Source organism: Setaria viridis, chromosome 1 (assembly GCF_005286985.2).
Source record: "Setaria viridis chromosome 1, Setaria_viridis_v4.0, whole genome shotgun sequence".
In the NCBI taxonomy this organism is placed as follows: domain Eukaryota; kingdom Viridiplantae; phylum Streptophyta; class Magnoliopsida; order Poales; family Poaceae; genus Setaria; species Setaria viridis.
Genome location: NC_048263.2, coordinates 10372240 through 10397977, shown reverse-complemented (window position 1 = coordinate 10397977; position 25738 = coordinate 10372240). Strand labels below are relative to the sequence as shown.

Genomic DNA, 25738 nt, shown 5'->3' with positions numbered 1-25738 from the left:
TAGTACATATATAGGCTGCCAACCAAGAGGTAATTTGGTGGCTAAGCAAAGGGGTAAAATAGGAATAAAAGCTAATAGAGCTACTAGACTTAACTAACATAAACATGGATGCGGCCTGCCGTGTCTGTCAATACTGATAATATTCACCATTTCTCCAACAAAGATCAAGGACATCTGAAGTTTAAGAACAAAATGGAAGTAAGGCCAGATCTGACAGTGAGGACAAATAATTAGCTTTTAGTGGGCAGCTGGTTACACTACTAATTTACTACAGGATGCAACAATGAACCGAACAGTAGTGATTCTTCTAGTTGATTAGATCTTTCGTCATGATACTGAAGTATTGGATGGTTGTAAGGCTCTCAATTTTGCTTCATATGCTGTTTCTTAACATTCTTTAAATGCGTTGAAGCACATAATATGCGCTACAGGGTGACCACCATCTCTTTACACATTGTTATGTGATCAAATGAAGAGCACCGGAGAATAATGATCATCATCAACCAATATTTGTTTCAGGTATATATGTACTTTCTCTACCTTCAACGATTTCTATGTTTCTTAGTGGTGGTGACGTCTTCCACTTGGCAGGTTATGCCAGATGCTGATCAGTAGTGTCCTGAATAATATGCCTAGTTCCTCTGTTGCTGCTATCTGCTCAGAGACTTGGAATTACTGGTGCTTTGTTAGATCCTTCATAACAACCTCGTTTCTTTAGGAAGCTTCATGATCTTATTAGCTTATCATGCAAATAGGTACCTGTTTTCTGCTGATCTGATGATCCACTGATATGAGCTAAGATTTCTGTATTTCTAGTCCTTTGAACAAAAGATTTTTCTACTCTTCAGCGTTATATGTCTTTCCTTGAGCAAAAGATTGTTTGCTTACTAGTTACACATTATATTAGTGTGCACCAACATGTCAATAATCCACCCTCGAAAGAAAGGCCGACATGTTAATATACATACTTGCATTGGTGGATCTCATATGAGAACAAACTGGAGTTTATGTAACACCACCTTTGAATTGTTCTATTTTACAGATAGGCTAACCCAAGAGAATCTACAGCATGTGCTAAGTGTTTGTTGCTTTAGGGGAATGCAGTCTGCTGCCTATCGATTTGGGAGGAAAATAGAAAGAGAAGCTGAGTGCAGTTTTGGCTGATCTTGTTCGAAACAATCATTTCCTAATGCTACTGCTCACTGTTCAGTGATGCGTCAGGTTGAACGGTTATTCTGGTGTAACATAGAAGAACCATCTGTGCTGCTTATTCTGTTGATGTTTGACTATGTTCTTCAACGGGAGGTAGCACTTGGAACTGGCGTCGCGGACGTGCACCAAGGCAACTACGTGACGAGGATCCGTGCAACCTCTAATATGTGCTTGATCAGTAACCAGTACAATCATAAATCACCCCCCCCCCCCCCCCCCCCCCCCCCCCTCCTTTCTATCAATTTGGTCATCGTAATGTTCATTTCATCGTCAGCAATTCCTCCAGGAAAAAATCATATGAAAAAAATACGATGAACATATAGGTATACCTGGAAAAAAAATACATCAACAATCTATCGTCGCTGCTTCACTTTGTCAATTATCGATGAAAGACACTGAGAATAAATTGATTTGATGAAATGACACATAGTTCTACGAGAAAAAAATAGCTTAATATGGATACCGACAAACTTTACGTGCGTGTGTTTGTAGGGGCGGGTGTGTGTGCGTACATGCGTGTGTTTGTAGGGGCGGGTGTGTGTGCGTGTTTGTCTGTAATATGTGATTCGAAAAAAAAAGGTACCCACAAACTTTTCGGATGCTGGCAAGGTTTGCCTACTTCGGCTGTTGCGCACCAGCAACAAGGTCATCGGTGGTTGACGCTGGTATGCTTCGTTTCAGATGAAAACAGAGAGAAACCCAGGTCAGTTGCGAACAGATTGAATGCCCGGAACGAAGATACGACATGTATTTGTAATTGGAGTCCCTGCTAATGTCGTCATGTCGAACAGCCTATTTACAATTGCAGGAGGTAATTGTTTAACAAATGTTCATTATTGAAAGAGCTAATGTCCATGCAGCTCTTTTTTTTAAGATAATGGAAAAGAATCCGTGGTTCGGGGGTTTGAACCCAATCCATGCAGCTCCCATATCCAATTATAGTGAATGTAAATTGCAGCTCTTGTAGCCAATTATATCTAAACTGATTGAGAAAATTAATAAACCTACATAACATGTGACTGGCCCGTGCATTTGCATGGGTTAGCGACTAACCTGAATCAGGCAGTGCTACAAAGAAGAAATCTGAAGATGGTTAGGGGAAAAGTAGGAGGTGTATATGGCTAGGGACACCAGGAATCCTCTGTTTCTGCATGGTTTTTGTGCATAGGAAACTAATGACTACATATATTACTACTGAACTCAAGAATTTACATATAAATACTCTTTCTATGAAGCATTGCCATAAGCATCTCAAATATCGCAATCTCTACTTCCCATTATGAGTTCCTACTCAGATGACATGACATCGATAAGCCATCTGGCATTGCACAAAAAGTGGCAAAAGAATTATGTACTATCAGGAAATGCTTCTGCAGCTTTCAAATTAGGAGAGCCTATGTATCCACGCAATTGCCCTTGTCAACTGCCAACCTTACCAGCTGCAGGTTTGCTCTGCTTCATTTTGGCGATGCTCAAAAGATCACCGAAGAGTGAATCTTCAGGTCTGCTCTGCTTATTTGTCGTCGTTCCATTTGGACCACCATTTTGAACTGAAAGGCCGTTCATCCTCTGGGAATGCTCATTTGCGCTAGCATACGCATATGCAGCATTTGGAATATAGTAGCCCCCAGATGGTTGGCCATATCCGTAACCAGACATCTGAACACCATACAGCTGCGCTTGGTTCATCCCATAAAATCCTCCTCCAAACGCCGGCTGGGAATACATGCCCATTCTTTGGTTCATTTGCATCGAGGGGTACATTACACCGTACTGCATGTTCATTTGCATAGGCTGTGGCTGTGGAGGCACCAGCTGTGTGCCAGTGACCGGCTGCAACTGCATTCCTCCTGGCTGTCCCCTTGACATTGGTTGTACAGGCATGAATCCATTACCTTGCTGACTGACATGCACTGGTTGGGGATGGATGCTTGCTGATTGTCCTGGTTGTAATGCCGGCCCAACTGGTCTGTCATCGTCGAATGGGTTAGTGGATCGCTTAATTTCTGATGGCGCTGGTGGAATACCTCCATTTCGATTATCTGTACCTGTTAACAAGTGATTGTCAAATGCTGGAGCTATCTTAAAATGCATTGGTATGCAGATTTTTTGGACAAAGTTGAGCTAACTATTTGATAAAGCATTAGCCCCACACACAGGGAAGGGTGTTTCATAATTACAATAAAGTTTATAAGTAACACTGATGTAGTCACAGCACATATGAAAATAGCTCTGAAAAAAGAAACAATAATGCGTTCCTATTTATTGTGAAAAAAGCCTTGTACCTAGCTTGGACTTTATTGGGAAGCAGTGTTTTAATAAATATATGTCTACTAATTAAAGGTATAGTGATCGATGTTTTCGAAACTTCTGACAAATAGACACAGTGAAACTATTATAGAACTAGCAAACACCGGGAAAGAAATCTAGTACCATAATATAGGGCTTGCTTTTGGTGACCTGTTCCATAAGCTGGCTGCCCATTCCATGAACCTGTAGAGTTCAACTCTGGCTGTTGATCATAAGGTACAATGGCGTTGGATGTAGAATTTGGAGTCGAGGAATTAAAGGAGTTCGGAAGATTATGGTTGCTCTTGTTCGTAGTATTTTGTTCAAACATATCTGCAAAGGCTAAGACGTTCTGGTCTGAAGCTGAATATTCAGTGACAGGAACAAGTGCCAGGGAGTTTGCAGGTTCAGGTTTGAAATAATCATCTCCACTAAGGAGGTCAATCTTAGCAGCTGGAGCCACAGGAGCTTTTGAGCTACTGGATGATGGAGGCGCAGGAAGCGCTAAAATCTCAAAGGGAGACTGGTTGGTGCTGCTTGTACTTGCCGAAGACCTGAAATATGTAAACAGCAAAAGGTTATATGTTAGGCAAAACTGAACCTAGTTAGTTTACTGCTGTAGGATTAGTGGAGAGAAACAATCAAACAATTTTGCATCCAGTTCCAACTTCCAAGCAGGGCTTAGTACACTTGTGGGAACCAACCAGTCCCCACTAATCCTCAGAAATCTTTGTTCCCATCGATATTTTGTTATATGGATGATTTATGCCCTAACTAAATTAGGTTCCGGAGGGATTATATAAACGTTTGTCCCAAACATCCAGAAAGAACTAACTGCCCTGATTTGGCTTTGGCTGGTGAACAGTTTGATGAACCCTGGTTCTAAGAGTTCCTGAGAATCCACAATTCCACATACACACGAGTTCCATATGTCTAGTATAATCTTATCCAATGATTTAAAAAAAATGCTTAATATGATGTTTCAACCTCTGAACTGGTTCTTTCGCAGTATCTGGCTTTCTTGTTGCAGAACTCTCAATTTGTGACTGCAGATATTTTGGCTTTTCCACCTGAATTGCTATACCTGCAGCAATAGCATCGTGTTTTGCAAGGACACGCTGCATATCATCGTTCAAAGAAAGACCCTGGCTGAGCAAATCCTCGTTCCTGTTCAAACATAGCATCAATGCACAAGTCATAACAAAACGTAAAATTTGACACTGGCCTGTATAGTTGCAATTAATGAATTATGGCAAATAGTGCACCATAATATTAAGAGTGGCACTATACAATATGTTGGCACCAACATGTGAGCTGCCAGTATTCAAGGAAACTGGCACGAGTCATCAAGGAAGCTTACGAGGTAGTGTTGACAAGCTGTACTACTCTTTGCTTGTAAGAACGGCATTGATCCACAAGGTCAACAATGACATCCTGCCTAAGTCCCTGCATATTCAGTATAATTTAGAAATCTTGAACTGCAAGTTGATTGATTTGAAATAAAATGTCAAGAACTTATGAAGGTGGACATCATCAGTTCCTTCCATTATATAAATCACAATTAATTTTCTGAGGACGGAATAGCTACAGGTGCATCAAGAAAGTACCTCTCTGTTACACGGATCCAAAGCATCCAACATCTCTGAAAGAATATCCATGATGCCACGTGCATTCTGAATTTCTGTAAGGCTGGTGAAAGAACCACAATCATTTCCAAACTTGTATATGAAAACACAGGACAAATAATCTAGCATATAGCAATTAAAAGTTCACAAACATACAAAACATGAAAGAAATAGAAAGCAATTGCTACAGCAAAGGACCACAAGAAATGTCAAACTTAGAAACCCTAATATGAAAATAAGAACAAATCTGACCACCAGAAAGTAAGCACTTCATAAAATTCTGAATACATTTACCATACATTGTACATGAGAGCATATATTTTTGGGTTTTAGCTCTTCAGTTGATTTTTTTCATACCAAGTTGTCAAAAACAATCCATAAAAAAGGAACCATAGAACATGCATACAGTGTAAATTCCAACTTTAATTAATAGTCATTAATTAGATGAATGGCATCATGATAAGGATGTCGTTGGAACAAAATATCTGCATAAGCTAAATTAGAAAAAAAAAAAGAATAGCACCATATTCCTATTAAGTTGTACTTCAGCAGTTGAATATGTCAATTGTATAATGAAAGTTTTGAAAAAATTACCTTAATGCTGGGAAATCTGGAATGGACAATTCAGGTTCCTCCTGCTGAGAAATGCTTAAAGGAGGGGGATAGTTTTGTAGAGGCTGAGTCTGAGGAGGAGTAATGATGGGCACAGAACCATTTGATCTTTGAGGAAATACAGCTCCAGTGCGCTAGCATATGTAGGTTGGAGAAACATTATTCAATCAGTTATACAAAAGATTCACATTCAACACTGAATGTTTATTAGGGAACATAACCATGTTCTTTCATGCTTAATGATTGTGAAAATTGAATGCTTAATGAAATGTCACTTAATCTGCAACTGACTTATCGAAACATTGTAGACAATGGTCATTGGGAAAATGAGTTTCTAACAATGAGATATGAATAAAATATGACAATATGTTTGATGTGTATAGAATAATACCAAGAGCTCCTGGTATGCTGCAAAGTATTGAGGATATCTTGCACGTGCACCACCAAAAACTTCTTGCCAATTGTCTATCAGTGTGAGTATCTTCTCTTTTACATGATAATCATGCTAAAATCCCAAAAGCGAAGACATTAAGAATTTGTTATTGACAATAAGTAAAATAAGTTTTAAAGTGTACACACATACCCTTTTCTTAACTATCTTGACCATTTCATGAAGTATGTCTCTCTCAGCAACATGCATATGGACAATGTCCCCACAATTTTTTATCATCGTCTCCAGCAACTGAAATAAGTTGAAAAATTATGTAATTCACTAAAGGATTAATGAAATGTTATCACAAATTTCAAGCATGACCTATTGCAGACAATTTCAAATGCAGCACATCTTTATAATTGACAATCCGCTAACAAGAACATTTCCCTGTTAGACTGTTATAACCCTTTCTCATCATTTTACTTTCAGGGACTCCTAGATTATGTCTTAACTAAACTTGCTAAGTTCAGATCATTCACTGCTGAATCCTGATAGTACAAGTATCAATCAAATCCTCTTAATGGTCTCCTTAACCTTACTATTTGTGACACATAGGACATGTACATCACTACATGGAAACAATTCCAATGGTCAAGTTGGAAAGACCATAAAGAATTACTCAGTGTTATTACATAACTCATCACAGTTATGTTGTCACAAACAACTCAATTAGATGCATGGGCAAGTAGTCCTTCAAGAAAATGTGTAAGTACAGATAATATGAAAGGTACAGTACATCAAAGAGGACCAATCAATGGAATCATTCACCAAGTTTCAACCAACAAATGAAATAAATGATGAACCGAATTCAAGTACCAGGAAGGGTTTCCGAATCATATTTACCGTGAGAGCAAGAAGCTGGACCTTTGGGTTCTTGTGTATAATGCGTTTCTTGAGGGACTTCACCACATCTTTTGCTTGCCTATGTTATGAAATATTTAATACAAAATTATCACAGCACATCAAAAGTGCTTAGTAGGAACAAGCTGCCTGAAGTACTATAATGCAGCTCTAGTTTCATGGAAGTTCTCTTTTGTCATATATGTAGTTGGCCATTACTTAGTAAAACAGATAAAATTAGACCAAATTCCAAGAGCAATTACATGTTCACTTTACACATTAATTGGAAAGTAATGTCAGAATTAACTTCATGAACATGTCATGGCACAAATGTGCAAGAACAGTTTGCTAAATAGAAAAACTAAGGCATACCAAAAAGGTTAAGCAAGACTCCAATTTTGAACAATTTAAAGAAGCATCAAACAAGACCTTACACCTGGGCAGTAAGTATGTCCTTTCTAACTATTCCTCAGCTGAGGATCATAGCAATTCTGGAATTGCAAAATCCGAGCAGAGATCCCTCTAAATATGCCCCCTTTTTCTTTACTTCGTAACACAGTTACTAGCCGAAAAGCTACATGACAATAAATGACAATCCTAGCGACCAAAATACACACATAAATGACTAGCCCGAGTCCCATGAGACAAACAGGAACCAAATCAGATATCCATAAACAAGTCAACATTTGCAATTTTTACCATTGTTAAATATTTGCTGATCACAGACTTCACTAGATATCTAAACAAAATACCAAAAGAACTAATCCTAATACAAAAATTATAATCAAGATCACCATCTGAGCACGACAAGTTCAAACACTGTCCTAGAGTTAAACGGTTCGATTGATTTAGAAATGAAACATTTACAATTATTTGAAACAAATTAACCTGCTGAAAATAAAAGTAAGAGACACAACGACAGATTGTACTCTACTTCACAAAAAACCTGCCCCTGAAAACCAACAATTCTGATTGATTGCAACATTTGGACACCTGAAGTTTTGTGTTTCAGCCTGTAGACACGACATGACAGCACATAAAAGTATAACTCAATTCCACAGGAGGCTTAACTTGTGTAACAAACAGCTCGACAGGAAAGTAACCCCAGAAGAACCACAGGAATGGATCCAACGAACACCTCGGGTGAAAAATTTTCACTGTGAAAGAATGGAGCAATTCAGAACCCAACACTCCGAATTCTGAGGATGATGAACTGATGACTGACACATACTCGTAAACCTGAACCACAAATTCATCGGCCCAAAAGTTTTACATCGTCCCAACTAAACAATTCGATAGTCTGAGTTGTCCCCCCACAACACTTGATAGAAATGGAATCAGTAATAAAACAGTAGAATAAACACTGAACTGAACACCGCAGGTGAAGAAATAAAAAAAAAAAGCGAAATTCTTTGATCGTCCTCACCCAGGGTCGCGATTGAGGATGTCGCAGATCTCCAGGTTCATGGCCCAGTCCGGACCGATGAGCATGTCGCTCGTCGCCCGTTCCACCATCGCCGACGACATCTCCGCTCCGTCAGAACACCACCACACAACGCCTCACTGAAAGCCGGAGCCGCCGGCCAACGCAAACGCGAGGGAGCAGGAAAAGTACCAAAACCGCCGCCTTTCGCCCACAAAAAAAATCCCTCCTTTCTCCCTTGTTCTTCTTCGTCGGCCGGCGCCGGCCTCCGGTGAATAGGAAAAAAGGAACCCAAGAAATGGTATGGTGATTTTTGTGGTGGATTCGGTGGCGGAGGAAGCGAAGGTCGCCGACTCGCCGTGTCGTGTCGTTCGAGGCGGCTGTCTTTCGGCGAGCGCAATAAAACCTGGCGAAGCTGCTCGTTGTACTTTTCTGATCGTCTCCGTTCGTGTTGGTTTCCCTCCGCCCTGTTTCGCCCTTCGCTTTCTCTCCTTCGGTTGCTGTCTTTTTCTTTCGGCCTTTATCTTGAGTTTCTTCTAACTGCTACGGACATCCATTTGGAGTCTAGACCAATCATGCACTGCCTATTATAATTCTGCTTATGTAATGTTCAGACGATTTGCCCATTGCGTGCATCAGGCCGGCGATGTTTTTTTTTTCTAAATACTAGAAATAATCCTGCTAGTCATTAGAGTCGAATAATTTTGCTAAATTCTTGCTTAATGGAAGTCTGATAAAAGGGTTTTTTTTTACCAAAGTTCACTGTGTGCCTGCAACTATGGGTCCACCCTGCTTAATAAATTCTTGCTCATGAAATTTTAGGGGTTTTGAAAAAAATTTAGGGGTTTTGAAAAAAAAGGAAAACACAAAAACATAATGAAACATGTGTTTGTTAAGCTTTGAATGAAAATAGAAGGATAAAAGATGCCATAATTTCAATCCTATGAGATTGGCTCTCAAACATTTAAACTGAATCAATTTGTCCATATAATCAACTTGTGCAAATGCTATATCCACCAAAATCTGAATAAAAGTAAATGTATCCATCAAAACGGTCTTGTGTTTTAGAAAGATGCGCGGAGGTCGAACACTTGTCGATTGGTACTTTGGCAAGAAAAAAAAAGCCTTATTTGGCCAAAAAAAAGTATCACCATCGGACACTCCTTTTGAAATGCACACGTCACAAGGCTAGCACAAATTTAAATAAATTGAAATAAAATCTGAGAAACACGTGTCTCCTATTCGGCCAAACTAGACCGCGTTGACCTCAGGTTTGTTTCTAGCCCGCCACAAAATCCACTCCACTAAGCAAACGAATGGAACGCAATTATGCAGCTACGCTTTCCTCCTGCCACAAGATAAATGGAAAAGAAAAGAAGGTCAGCAGACATGGCCGGCAACTTCAAAGCAGTGTGACGACGACGGGGACGGAGGCGACGAGACGACGGGGTGTTTGTTTCTACGGTCACTTTCTAAAATTCCTGTCACATCGAATATTTAGATCCTAATTAAGAGTATTAAATATAGACTAAGAGTATTAAATATAGACTAATTACAAAACTAATTGCACAGATGGAGACTAATTTGCGAGATAAATCTATTAAGCCTAATTAGGTCATGCTTTGACATTGGGATCCTACAATAAACATGTGTTAATGATGAATTAATTAGGTTTAATGGATTCGTCTCGTGAATTAGCATCTGTGTAATTAGTTTTATAATTAGCTCATGTTTAATCGTCCAAATACCCCGACGACGACGACAGGCACGGCAACCTAATCCACACGGACTGTGGCCTCCTTTTCTTCAGTGCGGCGGCGGCGGGTCGTCTCTCTCTCCCAGCGAGTGGGCCCCACCCGGGAGCAGGACGGCGACGACTGGTGACTGCGATGGGTAAGATATCATAATGGAGTCCACGCGAGACTCGAGAGGAGCTGCATGCAACTCAACTTGGGTGGCCGGCAGGCGTAACTGCTCCCACGGCTCACGGGGTCGCCGGCGTCAGCCGCTCGCCGCCGGCCCTTCGCAGCCGTTGACGGGTGTGGGGGCCCACTGACCCCACCGTTCAGGTCTATGCAACGTAATAAGTACCTGCTGTCTTCTTTGAGGCCAGGCTTCAGTTCACAGGGCCAGGATTTTGCTTCAATGAATACCGTCACAAACGCTGCTGATGAATCATTTGAAATCTGTTCATGCTTCTTGGCCCTTCGCTCCCTGCAGGTGTTTCTTTTTTTCCCCCTTCTCTTTCTTGCGCGTTTTCAGCCATACGGAACGAGACATGTTGTTCGGAGGTAGAATTTGTTCAGAACCCCAAACGGATTTGGAGGAAATTTGAATCTACCGAGAACTGAACACTCGTCGGAACAAGCAACGTCTTGCTGTACAAATTGCCTGCTTTTTCTGCTTTCAGGTTGATAGTGGTAACATACGAGCCTGCAGCCCACTGCAACACAACTCGTATATGATTCGTGTCTGAATCACCGTTCCACATCCTATTAAGTATTCAGAATATTAACCATTGCACAGTTCGCTGATAAAGTCCACTACCCAAACATTCACAATCTGGCTCCATGCTACCTGCCATCTGATCACAGCTTCACATGACTAGCACAATCTGAATCTTTCTTATTTTGAAGTAAGACACAATCTGAATCTGGCTAACCATATAACTGCAGATGTACACAACCTTTGGACCGTCAGCAGTCAGCACCAAAGCAGATTAACATCTGCAAATGCGAAATACGCCACGCATGCACCACAGCGAGTATAAAACACGCAACTGCAATGGAACAGGATGGCGTCGAGCAACTTCACCTGAATTTTTGCCACTATTTTCGCCATGCTTCTGTTTCAGAGCATGGGGAAACACTATGGGTGTAGAATGTGGTACATTCCATCTGCGTGGTCTCTGCATACCTTAGCCGTCTTTCCTCGACCTACCATAGTCACAAGCTGCCAACATATATATACAGCTTCTACACAGCCACCATTAACCTACGCTAGAACGCTCAAAAGAAACATGGCTATCTCATGGCTGCCTTGACTCTGGAAGAACGCATGCCAGATAAGAGCTTTGAATCATTGTCCTCTAGCCCTTGGGCACCCATGATCCCATCAGGACTTTGCAGTAACTTTCCCTTGCTGTCACAGAGAAACAGACCCAAAGAACTGAAGCAACCAATAAGCATATGCACATTTCATTCTCAGACACGACCGTCCCATCAAAACTGCAATTCTTAATTTGTAGAATTGATCATTTCTTTCACTGGAAATTCAATATGGTACTTCAACTTAGACCAGGCCTCTGTCTCACAGTTTGCAGAACACATAGTTTCATCATTGTGTTGCTCTCATTTACCCCGGCTGGTGCCAAGAGTACCATCCATCTAAAGCATCCAGCAATTTGTATGTAAAAAAAAAAGAGGGCACTTTTCCAGCCAGCCGGGGAGAGCCGCGTGCAGGCAGCTGTGTAGCAACACTTGCAGGCACTCACTGTAGTGCCTAGTTACTCAAAGGGAGGTAAGCCATAGGCGTCAACATCATGAAGGTTGAAGAAGCATCGACCTGCACTAGAGTCCACGAAAGAAACGTGGCTGTCTCACAAAACCATGATTTTGATGGTGGAAGAATGAATGTCTCAAAAGGCTTTCTTCGAACCAATGTCCGTTAACCATTGGACGTAGTAGACATCAACTCCATCGTGATATCTCCTTCTCTTCCTGTACAGGACGCGGTACTCGCCGGAGGAGCTGTGCCGGTACAGCCCGGCGATCGTCCTTCCGGCGAGGCTGTGCAGTGCAATCCACTGCCGTGTGGCCGGCATGCAGATGTAGAAGCAACCACCGGAGAGGGAGAGGAGGAGTGTCTTTATCATCGAAACAACTACTAACACCACATATTTTCCAGTAAATGTAGTAAAAAATGGCATATGTCTAAGGATGAGTCAAATACGAATACGAGATTTTTCACATGGTAAACCTATCAGGGCAGATCCTAATGGGGAGAGGATTTCTACTCGTATGTCATCTGTGAGAACAAGTCTGAGATAAACTTTTTCTACCCTTCCACGTACTCATGATCCGTGTATAACAGTTCAAACGGCAACAGCCGGATAGCAGGCAGACCAAGCTGTCGGATTAATTGGGTTAGGCCTATTTATTTCCATTAATCAAATAAGAGTTAAAAGGTTCATGATAAATGTTAGGAGTTACTAATTGGTCAATTTTGAATAGGAAGTTGAGGAGAGGTGATTATTGATGTTTATGAGAATTGATTAACTCAATTAACATAGCCAATAAAATGTTGAGAGTTACTAGAGCTTGATGACCATTATTCCCATCACTAGTAACTTCTATTGCATTATGATGTCCAGGTTCGAAGAACCTCACCTCTTGGAGCCTATATAAGAGAGGCACCTTCTCTTGCTCTCATTAGTGAAAAACACCAACACTCTCTTTCTCCCTTATTGTTTTCTGCTTCAACCTTGCATTCTCATCGCTAGCGCTGCGTGCACAGTACTAGCGAGAGCAGAGCCTCCGAAACCTCGTCTGCTGCTCAAGATAGGCATGCGATAAGATTTTTGGGGAGCGTTTGATGCGACTGCTCGCTCCCTATTTGGCTACTTCCTCTATGACCCGACTGTTTCAAGGAGGCTGTTCGAGGGACTGCACAGCGTACACCATACTATTTCAAGGAGGTTGTTCGAGGGACTACACAGCGTACACCATACTGTGTCAACTTTGTACGACTACATCGACTAAGGCCATCCCACGATTAATATGACAAATTCAGATGGTAACGGCGCATCCGATGCCACTGGCACTGGCCCCGCCCTAGGGTACATCCTGAATCTCTTTTGGTTCTGTTTGTTCTTGTTTATTAGGAGATTAAACTTGAACACTTGCACATATCATGCTATCACCGAGTCACTCAACATATTCATGATAATCTTTTACGTGTTCAAAGGGGCAATGATCATCGTGCTAGGAGATTCCATAGTAGATACATATGTGATGATGGTTACTGGTAAAGAGATGTGGGATGCACTAGAGGCTAAATATGGAGTTTCTGATGCTGGTAGCGAGTTGTATGTCATGGAGCAATTTCATGACTTCATCTTGTAGCCATTGAAAGAATATGCCAGGATCCCTCGTTCCAGAAAAAGGTTGCAGTTCCGCACCAAATTGATTTAAAGCGTCGTGATATTGGCAATTGACATGCAAGCCCCACTGCCAAAACTTAGACTCATTCTCCTCCAAAATTTTCTCCTAAGATAGGTTAACTTGCCTTAGCTCTGAAATAATCTTTTGTTTATCAACCAAGTCTTTGGCTTGCGGGGTTGCGATCATTTTAGCTAACTCAACTTTGTTGCAAACTTGTTAATAACATTCTGAAGATTTATTAGAGCTTCTTCTTGCAGTTGGTTATGATTCGTCAAAGTTTTAACCTTAGCAGAAAGATCATTGTTGTTAGATTCCATTCGGGCTACCTGATCTTTAAGCTTCTGAACCTCGACTTTGAGATCTTCATTCTCAATACGGAGGTCTTCTGCTTTGTCAAAAACCATTAGGCAACCGAGTTTCCTAGCAATAACACCTTTAATTGCATAAGTTGTCATCAAGGTGCAAAGTTCAAGGCCACTGAATCCTTGAATGCTAGCTTCAAATTCTAGGGGCAACAAAGAAAAATACATGTAAGTTCAAGTTCAAGCAAAGGTCTGAGTTTATAATAGTGTGCATCAAAAGATTTAACCTTAACGATCAAAAAGTTGATAAGGTGGGATGCCATTGTTAGTCTCACAAGAATTCACCTCAGGAACCCCCTTGAAAGTTTGTTGATCATCTGAGCCTCCCTCAAATGCCCTTATATACTCAATCAATTTTAGCTCATCACAGTTAACGCGACTCATCGAAAGTAAAGTCTGAGCAACTGTGTCGCCATCTGCGCACATTTTAAGACAACAAAACTATAAAATATGAAACAGAGCAAATCATGATCAAAAGTGAGGAGCGGTTTGAAAATTATTCACCTCTAGCGGGAGACAAAATGCCTTTACCTTTGGTAGACGAGGAGATTTCATGAACCTTAGGGAAAGAAAATCCATCAGCACAAGTTGGAAAGGAAGATTCTTTTGCCATTGCAGATTCTTCACGGTTCTCTTCTGGGGGGGGGGGCATTCCATCATTTTCACCTAAGTGGACTTCAGCAATTGGAGATAACGGTAACGGAAGTTTCTCCAAAGAATCAACAACAGGCTTAGCCCTGCTTGACTCGGGCATCGAAACTTGACTAGAGACAACAACATCCTTCTCTATCTCAACAACATCTTCATCCAAGTATATCAAGCTATCATTTTCATCCAAAACATCCACCATACCGGCAAGAACATTAGTAGAAGTTCCAGGCATCTCAATATCAAGAGAAAAGTTGTTTTCTTCCATTCGTTGATAGTATTCTTTTGCTAGGACTTTTTGGGGATCAGTTTCAATCTGACAGATTTCTTGCTCGGCAGACTTAGTACAAGAAGAATCAGAAACCTTGAGAGAGGGTGATCCTTCTGCAAGCGGCGAGGTTAAAGGAGCAATCTTGCGTTGTTTGCTCCCAATAGCAGCATCAACATCTCGTTTCCTCTTTTTCATCGATGCTCCCACCTTCGCAAATCATGAAACAGTGGAGGAGCTCCCAATTCTCAAGGTGGGTGGCTTAGGAGTGTCAGGAAATTTCTTGGATGCTTTCTTCTTCTTTTTGCTTTTAGTCTCGGGAATTTCAGAGCCAATATTTCCAGCCAGAATCATTTTCTTGCTAGCAGTACTAGGGCGAGTGCGAGGACCATAGCTAACACCCATTTCATCAAATACACGGTTAATTTTGCCACCGTGCCTTAAGGTCTTCAAGGCTTGTTCATGCTCCTTATGCAAATAAATGCCAATCAAGGAAATAGATTTCCTCTCAACCTCATCAACAATTTGTTCACCAATCATCCCTTCAAGTTTCTTAACACAAAATTTGGGAAACTTAACAGGGAGAGTCAAGCCAGGAACGTTTTTGTCATAGAAACTCTTTAGGACACCAACCGTGCCGCGAAGGTCAGATTTCAGCAGCCAAGAATTCTTCAACTGTGTCTCGAGTGGTAATGATCTGGCTGGCAAGATAGTATGTGTTGCTACCAGAAGAATTACGACTCTTTTTTGAGAACGGAGGACAGTAATCCGCATTTATGTCTTCAATCTTACTCGCAAGTGGATACTCCATAATGGGTTTGCCCTCGATATCATGGCCACTAACAACTGGAATCGTAGCATAGAACCCAATATGAATCCCATTTATCAGCCCATCTATTTTTCTGAGCACGTGTGAGGGCAATAGGAATCAACTAGCACTGATACGACGTGTTCGAAAAGTACAGCAAGAATCAGCCTCAACTTCACCTCCAAACGAACCACAACTCCAAATATACTTCAAAAGATGAGGGATGGAGTTGGATGTCAAATAATGCAACTGAACTTTGAAGAAGTTGAAGATGTCTGCAATAACCTTTTCAAGAGGGAATCTCAGCCTAGCAACAAAGAAGTCATGAAATACCACGGTCTCATTGGTCTTTGGAATTGGAATTTCCTCATCATCTAGGGGTCTGCAATCACCGTCGGCAAAGTACCGTTCTCGACATAAAAATCAATGTCTCGTTGAGTCACTAATGAATGACCAAAGAAGCAGGTTTTGGGACATTCAGCAACAAGTTCATCAACATTAGCCTCAACATTTTCAGGATCTTCCTCTTCCTCCTCGTCATCCTCTTCTTCATCTCTAGTGTTTCCGGATTTGCTCTCAAAAGATTCCATGCCAGAACACCTTTGTGGACTCGTCGAGAACCACCCAAATCATCGTTGGCTACGTTCGCATCACGCGCAGCATCTCCTAGCCCGGTTGCGGCTAATTCATCAGAACCCATGAGATTGGCAGTTTATTTTGTACGAGCCACGATTGTTGTTCTAGAGTTTAGAAAAGCAAGCAAAAATCTTAATATCGCAAGAGTCAGCTAAACTTTCAAGCAAAAGAAAAAGAAACAGTGCGCGTACCTTTGCAATAACTAGACAAGTAGTGTCGTGGAAAACATGAATCTTAAAGCAGTGTAAAGGCAATCAGCAAGGGTATCCCAACAAACGAGAATGCAAAAAAATTACCACACCCCCTCTCTATTTATAGGCGTGAAGAGGTGCCGCTTCGATAACCGCACTCAACGGTAAAAAGGTAGGGGCAAAAGCGACAATTCGGCAACCTTCATGGCGATCTCCATTCCAACGCGCGAGGGAGATGTGTTCCATATCCTTGATCATGATCAAATGATTTTTTGAGGGTTCGGCCCACTGGAGTTGGACCTCGCCCATGAGGGTCTACTGTTGGGCATCAGGATCAGAGATATCACCTGTCACCCTCGCATGCCACCTTCGTCAAGCTACCAGCGAAGGTAAGCAGCATTTGCTTGGGCATGTTTGCAGGTATCGACGATTGAACAAAGCAATGGAAGGCGTGAAGGTCCCAGGCACCTTCACTGTGGAGAACCAAGAAGGAAGGCACGGAGGTCCCAGGTACCTTTGCTGTGGAGAACCAAGAAGGAAAAAGCGGAGGTCCCAGGCACTTCCTCAATAAAAAAATCTATTACTGTGGAGAACCAAGAAGGAAAGCATGGAGGTCCCAGGCACTTCCTCAATAAAGAATCCGGAGGCTGGTCCAAGTTGTTCAAGCGAAGGTGTGGGGGAAGGGTGTCACGCTATAAGCATGACACACACCGGCGGCGTGAATTGCGTGACCCGTTTGGGGTGTACAAATCGGATTAAGACTTTTTCTTTACCAAAATGTACAGCATATTCCTAGAATGTAGTGGTTGAGTGACGGTAAATTCGGTATGTAAAAGTCAGTTGGCCTCCCTATAAAAGGGGAGGCACCCTACTATACAAGGGTTCACAATTTTGAGAAATACAAGCCCTAAGAGAGTTTTATTTCCCATTTGTGTATGCTTTATTTAAGGGTTCGGTGAAGAGATGCCCTGAACCAACACGCTCTTATGTACCTGCTGCTACTGCTATTGTTCCTGCTGCTCCCTCTAGCTAGGTTGTTGTTGCTTCCAACGAAGAACAAGTTGTCGCAGCTGGAATTGTTGTTCTGGCTCAGCAAGCTGTGCAAGGCATCAAGAGCGCACCTCGAACTCTGAAACTAAGAGTGATGGTCCCAGCAGAGGTTTCTTCATTACTGAGGAAACCCCTGACATCACTGTTGGTTGCCTCAATTGAAAGAGGGCACTCGAGAAGGCAAACTCCCGGCATGGCAACAAGGTGATTTTTACCAAGTTATCGGAAAGCAAATCTTTCCAGTAGTTCTCATTGTTGGAGCCCCTCTCAAAGGGAATGCCCGCATAAGAGTATAAACTCCCCAGTCAAGTAACTCCGTAGGATAGCCGACGGGCCTTCCCCATGCACAAGTGGGTCTCCACCTAGCCTCTCCTGGATGCTCCTTGCCGCTCTTCACTTGGTAGAACTTTGGCAAAACGCCTAGGGCCTCTCCTCCCTATCACAAGCACCGGCAGCCACTCCACAAACTCAGTTGGAGGGTCTCGCAAGACTTACAAGCCCCGGATTTATAACTGTTGGTGCGTGCAAGCACTGATACAAAGGAGGTGTGCAAACCTTGCCTAACTCTAGGCTAATCCCTAAAGCAATGCGTTAATAGATCTAAACTAGCACTAATCAAGACCTGAGCCTTATGCTAATTGTCTTAATTTTCTCTTGAGCACTTTGGTGGCTAGAGCACTTGTGTGTATGTGAGAACCAATCCTATAGTTTCTCCAAGCTCCAACACCGTGGAAATGGCCGAGCAATGGGGTATATATAGAGCCAACCCCAAAAACTAGTCGTTGCTCCAACGGTCACCAAAACCGCAGTCACCGACTGATTCGGTGCACCTCAGTGTGCACCACCGTATGAATCGGTGGCCAACTCCAGCTAGCCGTCGAGCCATTGACGCCAGGGCCTATGGTCACCGACTGATTCGGTGTCACTTCTTGTCCATCACCATATGAATCAGTGAGGCAATGAGCCGCTGCCTTCACTTGTCATCGACCCTTTCGATGACCTATTTCTTGGTCCCACCGTATGAATCGGTGAGGCAATAAATTTGCTTCAAAACCTCCAGAGCCGAATCTGAGCCGATCACACCAACTGATTCGGTGATGATCTGGTACATCCACCGTATCTGCCGGTGCACACAGTACACGCTGCCTTCTTCTGTAGTCGATCTTTGTCACCGACTGATTCGGTGCCTTGAGCTTTTACCCACCGTATGATCCGGTGATCACAGTGTCTTGACCCTGCTACAGTCCTTCTTGTCACTGATTAAGGGGGTGTTTGGGAGCACTCCACTCCACGAAAAATTGCTCCACTCCACCAACTCCAAAAATTTCGCAGCCAAACGCGTCTAGCTCCAGCGACTCCGGCTCCAGGAAAAAGGTGGAGCAGGGGGGTAGATCCACGTTTTTTGTGGAGTACCTCAAGAGGTGCTCCAAAAACCCTCTGTACAGATCTCCTCGTGGAGTTGGTGGATATTTACCCACCATTGCCACTCATTACACAGTACCGGTTCGCGAAACGAAACAAAAAATGCCCCGTCCCACCCGCGCGCCGTGCCGCCCGCCCGTTGCGCGCCCGCCCCCCGCTGTGCCGCCCCTGCCAGCCGCGCCCGCCGCCCGCCCACGCGGCGGGGGCGACCTCCCCATCGGCGGTGCGGCCGGGGTGACCTTCCCCGCGGCGGCGCATATGGGTGGAGCCGCAGGCCATGGACGGCTCCCTCTGGAAGCTGGAGATCCCTGCTGCCACGATGAACGTGTTCGAGATCCCTCTGGAAACTGAGAAGAGGAGAGGAGAGGAGAGAGAGGAAGAAAAGAGGAGAAAATAGAAGAGTATGACATGTGGGTCCGTTCACAAAGGTTAAAATAGACCATTCACAACAAGTGCTCATGTTTTTGGAGCTGGAGCACTGCCATCAGCCAAACATGTGCAGCAGCTCCATATTTTTTTGAAGTTGGTAGAGTGGAGCTAGGAAAGTGTGGAGTTGGTGGAGTGGAGCTGGTTTTTCTGGAGTGGAGTGCTCCCAAACAGGCCCTAATTCGGTGACCTTACTTGGTCACCACTGAATGTGTCGGTCGATTGTGACGGTGCACAAGTCCAGCAGGATTCGCTTCAAGTCTTCGCGTGTCTTTGTCCCGGCTTCATTACCATCATTTGTAAGCCTTAGAATAAGACTATCTCTGGATTTTTGCTATCATTTGGATGCCATAGAATTCTTCTAAGTTTTTCTTTTTCTTCTCATTTTGATGGTTTTGTAATTCATCCTTGGAACCTATAAAACACCTACAAAGGTTCAACCTTACAAACATATTACCTGTTAACCTGATGAGCACAAGTTTGGGTAAAATTTATACCCTTCATGACCTCATGGGTATGAGTTTTTAATGGGTTTACATAACTTTCACGGGTACGGATTTGGAATGGCAAAATCCAGCAGGTTTCTACCCATGTGCTACAGTAGCTGGTACCTAAGGGGCCTCCAAATCTTGGAGCTTTAGGTGTTCCAGGATCATTGAAAAAGTGTAAAAGAAAATTTACTATTTAACAACCTACCCAACTACTACATTTGCTATGAACAGCCTTATCTACTGCTGTTTTATATAGCCAAGTTACAAGCAAGGCAACGTATCTGGCAAACTTAGAAACTCTAAATTAAGTCCACAAGATGCTAATCCAATGGATAGGGTTAGAGATGGGTTAATTTGCACTTAAACGTCCGCCGACCAGCAATGCAAAATAGTATTTTTGTGAATCCCCCCTATCCCTTCCATCCAAACCCCCCTGCCCCATCACCCGTCCCTTCCATCTAGATACGTTGCCGACGCGGTAGCGTTGCAGCTCAAGGAGGTGGCCCTGGTGGCGATTCTGGTGGCCGGGGTGCTCGGGGTGGGCTTGCCGCTCACGGGCCGGAAGCGGCGCACGCTGCGCACGGACAACGCCGCGTTTCGGGTGGCCAAGGCGTTCATGGCCAGGGTCAACCTCACCACGAGGTTCGTCCACATGCTGCACGATGCCCAGCACGTGCTCTCAAGCCCTGCCTCCCCGCCGCGCCCTGGTGCCGGTTCCCATTCCTAGGGTTCATCGCCATGGCCGCCACGCTGGTGCTCGACGTCCTCACCACCAGGTTCTACGCGACCAAGCACCGCGACTAGAATTAAGCTTTGTGGAGGGGCGCCGACAGGATGGCACACCACGGGCAGAGGGGTGCCAACGGCGCCCTCACCAGGCCAACGGAGCGGAGCGCCACGAGCGAAGGGGCAGCGGTGAATCGCCTCTCGCCGACGGCGCCCTCACCAGGAAGGGGCAGGGGGGAGGGACGGGCAAAGGGGCAGGGGGATTCGCAAAAATACTATTTTGCATTAGTGGCCGGTTGGTGCTTAAGTGCAAATTAAGCCTATTTTGCATTGCATTAGCATTTTGTGGCCTTGATTCGGAGTTCACAAGTAAGGCTACGGCTGTTTTATAATATAGCCTTCTATTAGCATTAGACAACTTCTCAACTTATGCCTGGTTATTAAGCAAACTATGGGTATTTATAGCCCTTCTTATTAGCGTTAAACATCAACTCACAACTCAGGTTAATCCACGATGTAACGTGGTAACAGCAGCCATGTTGGCATAGGGAGTTCGCTCGGGTCTGGCGCGGCAACCAGGAAACCCGGTGGTCTTGCATACAGCTGCTCATCCTCTACACCGCACTCCTCACTCGAGCTCTGCTTCTCAGTCTGGACACCGCATGCCTTCTTCTCCTCATCACTCAAGCTCTTCATCACACACTCTGCTTCTTCTCCTTCCTCAGTTGAGCTCCTCACTCTCTTATGAAGGTCCCACCGGTCATGAGCGCTTGAGCCAGCAGCAGCAGCACCCCGTGGGCTAGTGAAACCCCACCGGGGCCTCTTCCCTGGCACCACATACTTCTCCTCCTCACTTGACCCTGGGCTCTTCTCAGTCATCTTGACAGTCACGGCACTCTTCACTCGCTTGTGCGAGTCCCAAGTCCCAACGCTCATGAGCTCATCCGCACTTGACCCACCACCACCACCGCTTCCTGGGCTAGTGAAACCCCAACGAGAAATCTTCTTTGTGCCGGGAGGACACGGGCTCAGCAGCAACGCCATTTTCCTGGACCTGCAAGCACAGACAAGACACGAAACCACAAGGCTAGAGAACACTGAAGAACTCTGTTCACTCACCAGCAGGGTCAAACAGTCGCTGCAGCAACGGGTCGTCGAAACCTGTTTCAAACAGAGTCAAAGGCTGAAAGCGAAGCGAGCTGCGGCGGTTAGTGATATCCGAGGAGGAAACCGTTCCCCGCGCCGTTTCCCGCACGAGCGGCCCACGTCGGTCGAACTCGGTCAACGCCGGCCGCCGTCTCCGTCGCCTTCCCCGCGCCTCCGCGGCCTTCTCTCTTCCCCGCGCACGGCTCTCCTCCACGCACCGGCATCAGCAGCGGCAGATGGAGTGCTTCTCTGACGAGGTGAGCAGCCGCGTCGGCGAGGAGGAGGCGAACTCGGTGGCAGTGGCCCACCGCGCGCTCGCGGGCTTCGCGCGCCGCCGCGGCCTCGGGATCTGCGTGCTCGCGGGGACGGGCGCCGTCGCCGACTTGACACTCCGCCACCCGTCGTCGTCGTCCCACGCCGACGGCGGCTCCGCGGCTGGTACGAGATCCTCTCCATCTCGGCCACGTTCCTGGCCCCGTCCATATCCGCGGCGCCGTCAGGGACCTCCCGATATGGCTCGCGGGACCGCACGGCCAGATCGTCGGGGGCGCCGTGGTGGGCCCGCTCGTCGCCGCCACCACCGTCGTTAGTTATCCTGGCTGCCACGTCCACCGACCTTACCTTCCACCGCCTCCCCCTCGAGGACGACGCGTCGGCGTCCGTCTCCGGCAGCGCCGAAGCCGACAAGCATCGTGGGCACCAGCCGCCGGAACCGCAGGACGCGGGCGGGCTGCACCCGCACCGGCACAGCATGGCTCCGGGGACTCAGCCGGTTCCCTTATACGCTCGCCAGTCGTCCCTGGAGGTGTGGCCGCCGCCGGCAAGCGCACAGCGTCCACGGCCGCCGTATCAATAGCTCCGATCGAGCCTCCGACGACGATTGCTTTTCCTGACATCGGACGTCTGCTTCTTATACTGTCAATGGCGCTCGCCGCCCAACTTCCTCCGCGCCCTTCTCCAGCGAGCCTCTTCCTTGGCCTCCGCCGAGTTGGTGCAGGGTCTGCTGCATCCCGACTAGTCGGAGGAGGCATCAAGGCACCGTAAGACGAGGGTCACGGTCACCGTGGAAGGAGAAGCCAGTGGCATCTGAGCCGTGCAGCCGCTCTGTGAAACCTTCGCGTTTGCACTTGCCCGTGCGTGATGCAAGGATTGTCGCCGGATCGACGACGAGAACGGGGATGAGAACTGCGTATATATAGCCTAACTATCGTAATTGTAATCTAAACAGACTCCTGAGTCCTAGTAACAAATCCTGGACGCCGACTATAGCTCCTCACGCGCCATCTTTGTTTGACTCGGACTCTGCTTTCCTTCAGCCATATCGTTGTAGGCAATATTTTGACGGAACACCTAATCGTTATAAAAATAGCAATTATACAAAACGTACTGTTTAAACCCGATAGTCCGTCGAGTGTCCCTAGGACGCCTCAAATCATTCACGACTTGAATCGTAGCCATACATCAGGATTGCTTCCACGAAAAGAAAGCATCAACAAATATTACATTTTTACATACAGGAAATACGAATTATTACAAACCGAAGATTGAAACAAATTTAATAGTGCAAGTTAGACCGATTCTAAGAGTTTTGAACATTAAACAAGTCTAAGGGCAAGTAATTATACAACTAGGTTTCACTCTAGGTTATTACGAGACCCGTAAAATACCCTAGTTCTTCGAGCCTTCTTCTTCGGTTGATCCCGGTTGTGCTTATGAAAACAATAATAAGGGATCCCCTGAGTACGAGGGTACTCAGCAAGACTGACCCGACTAGTAGATTTAAAATATTGTTTCCAAAGAATATGATAGCTTTTTAGTGTACTGGCTGACTCACATTTTTACGAAAAGCTTACTATTAGTGGAGCCTTAGTTTTATCATTTTAGTTTAGTTTAGTTTTACCTAACCGTTCTAGGAATAAAACATTTTTAAGCAACCAGGTGGAACTAACATCATACAGCAATATTAATTCAAGGAAAATATTATATTCAATTTGATTACTCTACGATGCTTAAGCGATGATCAAGTGCATTCACAACCGAGAATTGCCGCTATCCGGACCGATCCTGCAGGAGATACCCATGCACAAACTGATCAGGTTGCGTATAACAAACGTTCGATTAGCAGTACCCAACAATCGGAAATATAATTACTCGAACCCAGGGACGCACCCCCACATGGGATCCACATCTAGCCTGATCTCCACGTGAGTTTCAGGCTACGCCCCTACCTTTCTCCCGTACGCCAAGCACAGGTAAGAATATTTTCAATCAGTGAGTCAATTAACCTACCGGACTTTGCTGGTCCCCAGAGACAATAAGCAACCAGGTAATATCACTTGATCATTGGTTAAAACAACGAACGCAACAGGTAATATCACTTGATCATTGGTTAAAACAACGAACGGGTCTTAACCAAATTAAAGTTAGTAGACAGAACTACCATTTCTAGAACTACCATTTCTAGCTTCTGTCTACATTTCAAAATTCCAAGCTATTTTCCTTCATCAACATGTATGACAATTTTTACCTTAAATGGTTGAGTAACAGAAGTTACTTTAAAGGGAGCTAAGCGTTGCTAAGCATAAGATGGTTACTAATTATTTGAACAGATGGCAAAGATGTCCTATAAACAAGGTGGGTAAGATGGTTACTAATTATTTGAACAGGTGGCAAAGATGTCCTATAAACAAGGTGGGATCATGCACAAGAGTAGGTTGCAATCAACTCCTAGACTTAATGCATAATAAGTAAATAACCAATAATTAGACTCATGAATAATAATTTCTGAAAGTATATTCACAAAAAAGTTAGTCTCCTCTGAAGATGCTTCAACACAAAGGACCAATTCAACAACCTCTTCAAATTCCTAAGGTTCTTCTGAGAATTCCAAGAAATCCACTTCCGGGACTCCTGTTTCTACGATATGATGCATGCCATAGTTAGAGATGCAAAACTTTTTGAAACAAATACTATACAACTTATCTTCACGATAAAGTTGCAAGCCAACACTAATCTACCCATAAAGAATTAACCCACAATTTAATTTCTTTTAACAACCTAACTTAAGCATTTTACTTTTATTTAGAAAAGTATTATAATTAATTTCTAATTTGAAAAACTTAAACCCTATGGATTAATAAGTATTTGTGAATAATAAAACATTATTCAGAATTTTATGCATTTCATAAAGAGTAAGTATTGATTTAAATACCTTAATCAAAGGCATTAAATAAATACTTAAATTTTTATTATTTTATCCTAGGGTTTAAGAATGTAAATGCATAAAGGAAAATAAAATGCACCTAGATAAATTGGTTTCACTAAATTTGGATAATTCTATAAATTATAATGAATTAAATATAAAAACAGGATTCCAATCTATTTTCTAAATCTATAAACCAACATTATCCAAAAACCCTTTTCCTATTCACCCATGCCCTAAGCCCACACACTACCACGCAGGCCCCGGTCAGCAGACCACCCTCCCGACCTTGACCGAGGGTCTGCCGATGGGTAGCCGCGGCGGCTCGTCACTGGCGAGGTCCCCAGCGACGGGAACACCCCCACTAGACTCGCAACAACCTACATCACCTTCTGATGGTACTGTAGTGGTGGTTGGGTGGACGACGACAGCGAACGGCGGTAGACAGGCGGTGATGCGGGCGGCGCTAGACTGAACGGTGGCACAAAGCTCGCCGGTGGCAAACAAACGACTCCAAATGGCTCTGGAGGCTACCCTAAGACCTAAGCAACACAGCGCACTCCCAAACCACAGCTCACCATGGCCGGAGCAAGACTCTCCATGGCGGCGGCCATGGTCGAGGCTGGCGCACGGCGGCACAGGGGCTCCAGCCAACCCGGCTATGCTCCAAGCCAACAAGCTAGGCTTACACCATCACAATCTCGCGCATGACACCCCTGACCCCTAGGACAACGACCGAAACCCTAGCAACCTACCCCTCCACGGC

General features: G+C 44.4%; 1 protein-coding gene across 1 annotated transcript; it reads right to left on the bottom strand.

Moving 5' to 3' along the window:
* Window positions 1-2305: 2305 nt before the first annotated feature.
* Window positions 2306-8917, bottom strand: LOC117851580 (TOM1-like protein 9). The gene is made up of 10 exons (XM_034733420.2): window positions 8438-8917; window positions 7015-7093; window positions 6322-6420; window positions 6130-6243; window positions 5721-5872; window positions 5109-5190; window positions 4862-4947; window positions 4489-4668; window positions 3646-4055; window positions 2306-3260 (listed from the first exon to the last, which is right to left on the bottom strand). The coding sequence occupies exons 1-10, from the start codon at window positions 8536-8538 to the stop codon at window positions 2632-2634; spliced, it is 1932 nt and encodes a 643-aa protein (XP_034589311.1). The 5' UTR covers window positions 8539-8917; the 3' UTR covers window positions 2306-2631.
* Between the last annotated feature and the right edge of the window lie 16821 nt (window positions 8918-25738).

Bases quoted from the DNA above. Each gene is read 5' to 3' on its own strand.
- LOC117851580 (XM_034733420.2), bottom strand. From the start codon at position 8,538: ATGTCGTCGGCGATGGTGGAACGGGCGACGAGCGACATGCTCATCGGT. The intron at 5,873-6,129 runs GTATTATTCTAT...TACATATGCTAG, and splicing joins CAGCATACCAGGAGCTCTTG to CGCACTGGAGCTGTATTTCC. The intron at 5,191-5,720 runs GTAATTTTTTCA...TTCTTTCACCAG, and splicing joins CCAGATTTCCCAGCATTAAG to CCTTACAGAAATTCAGAATG.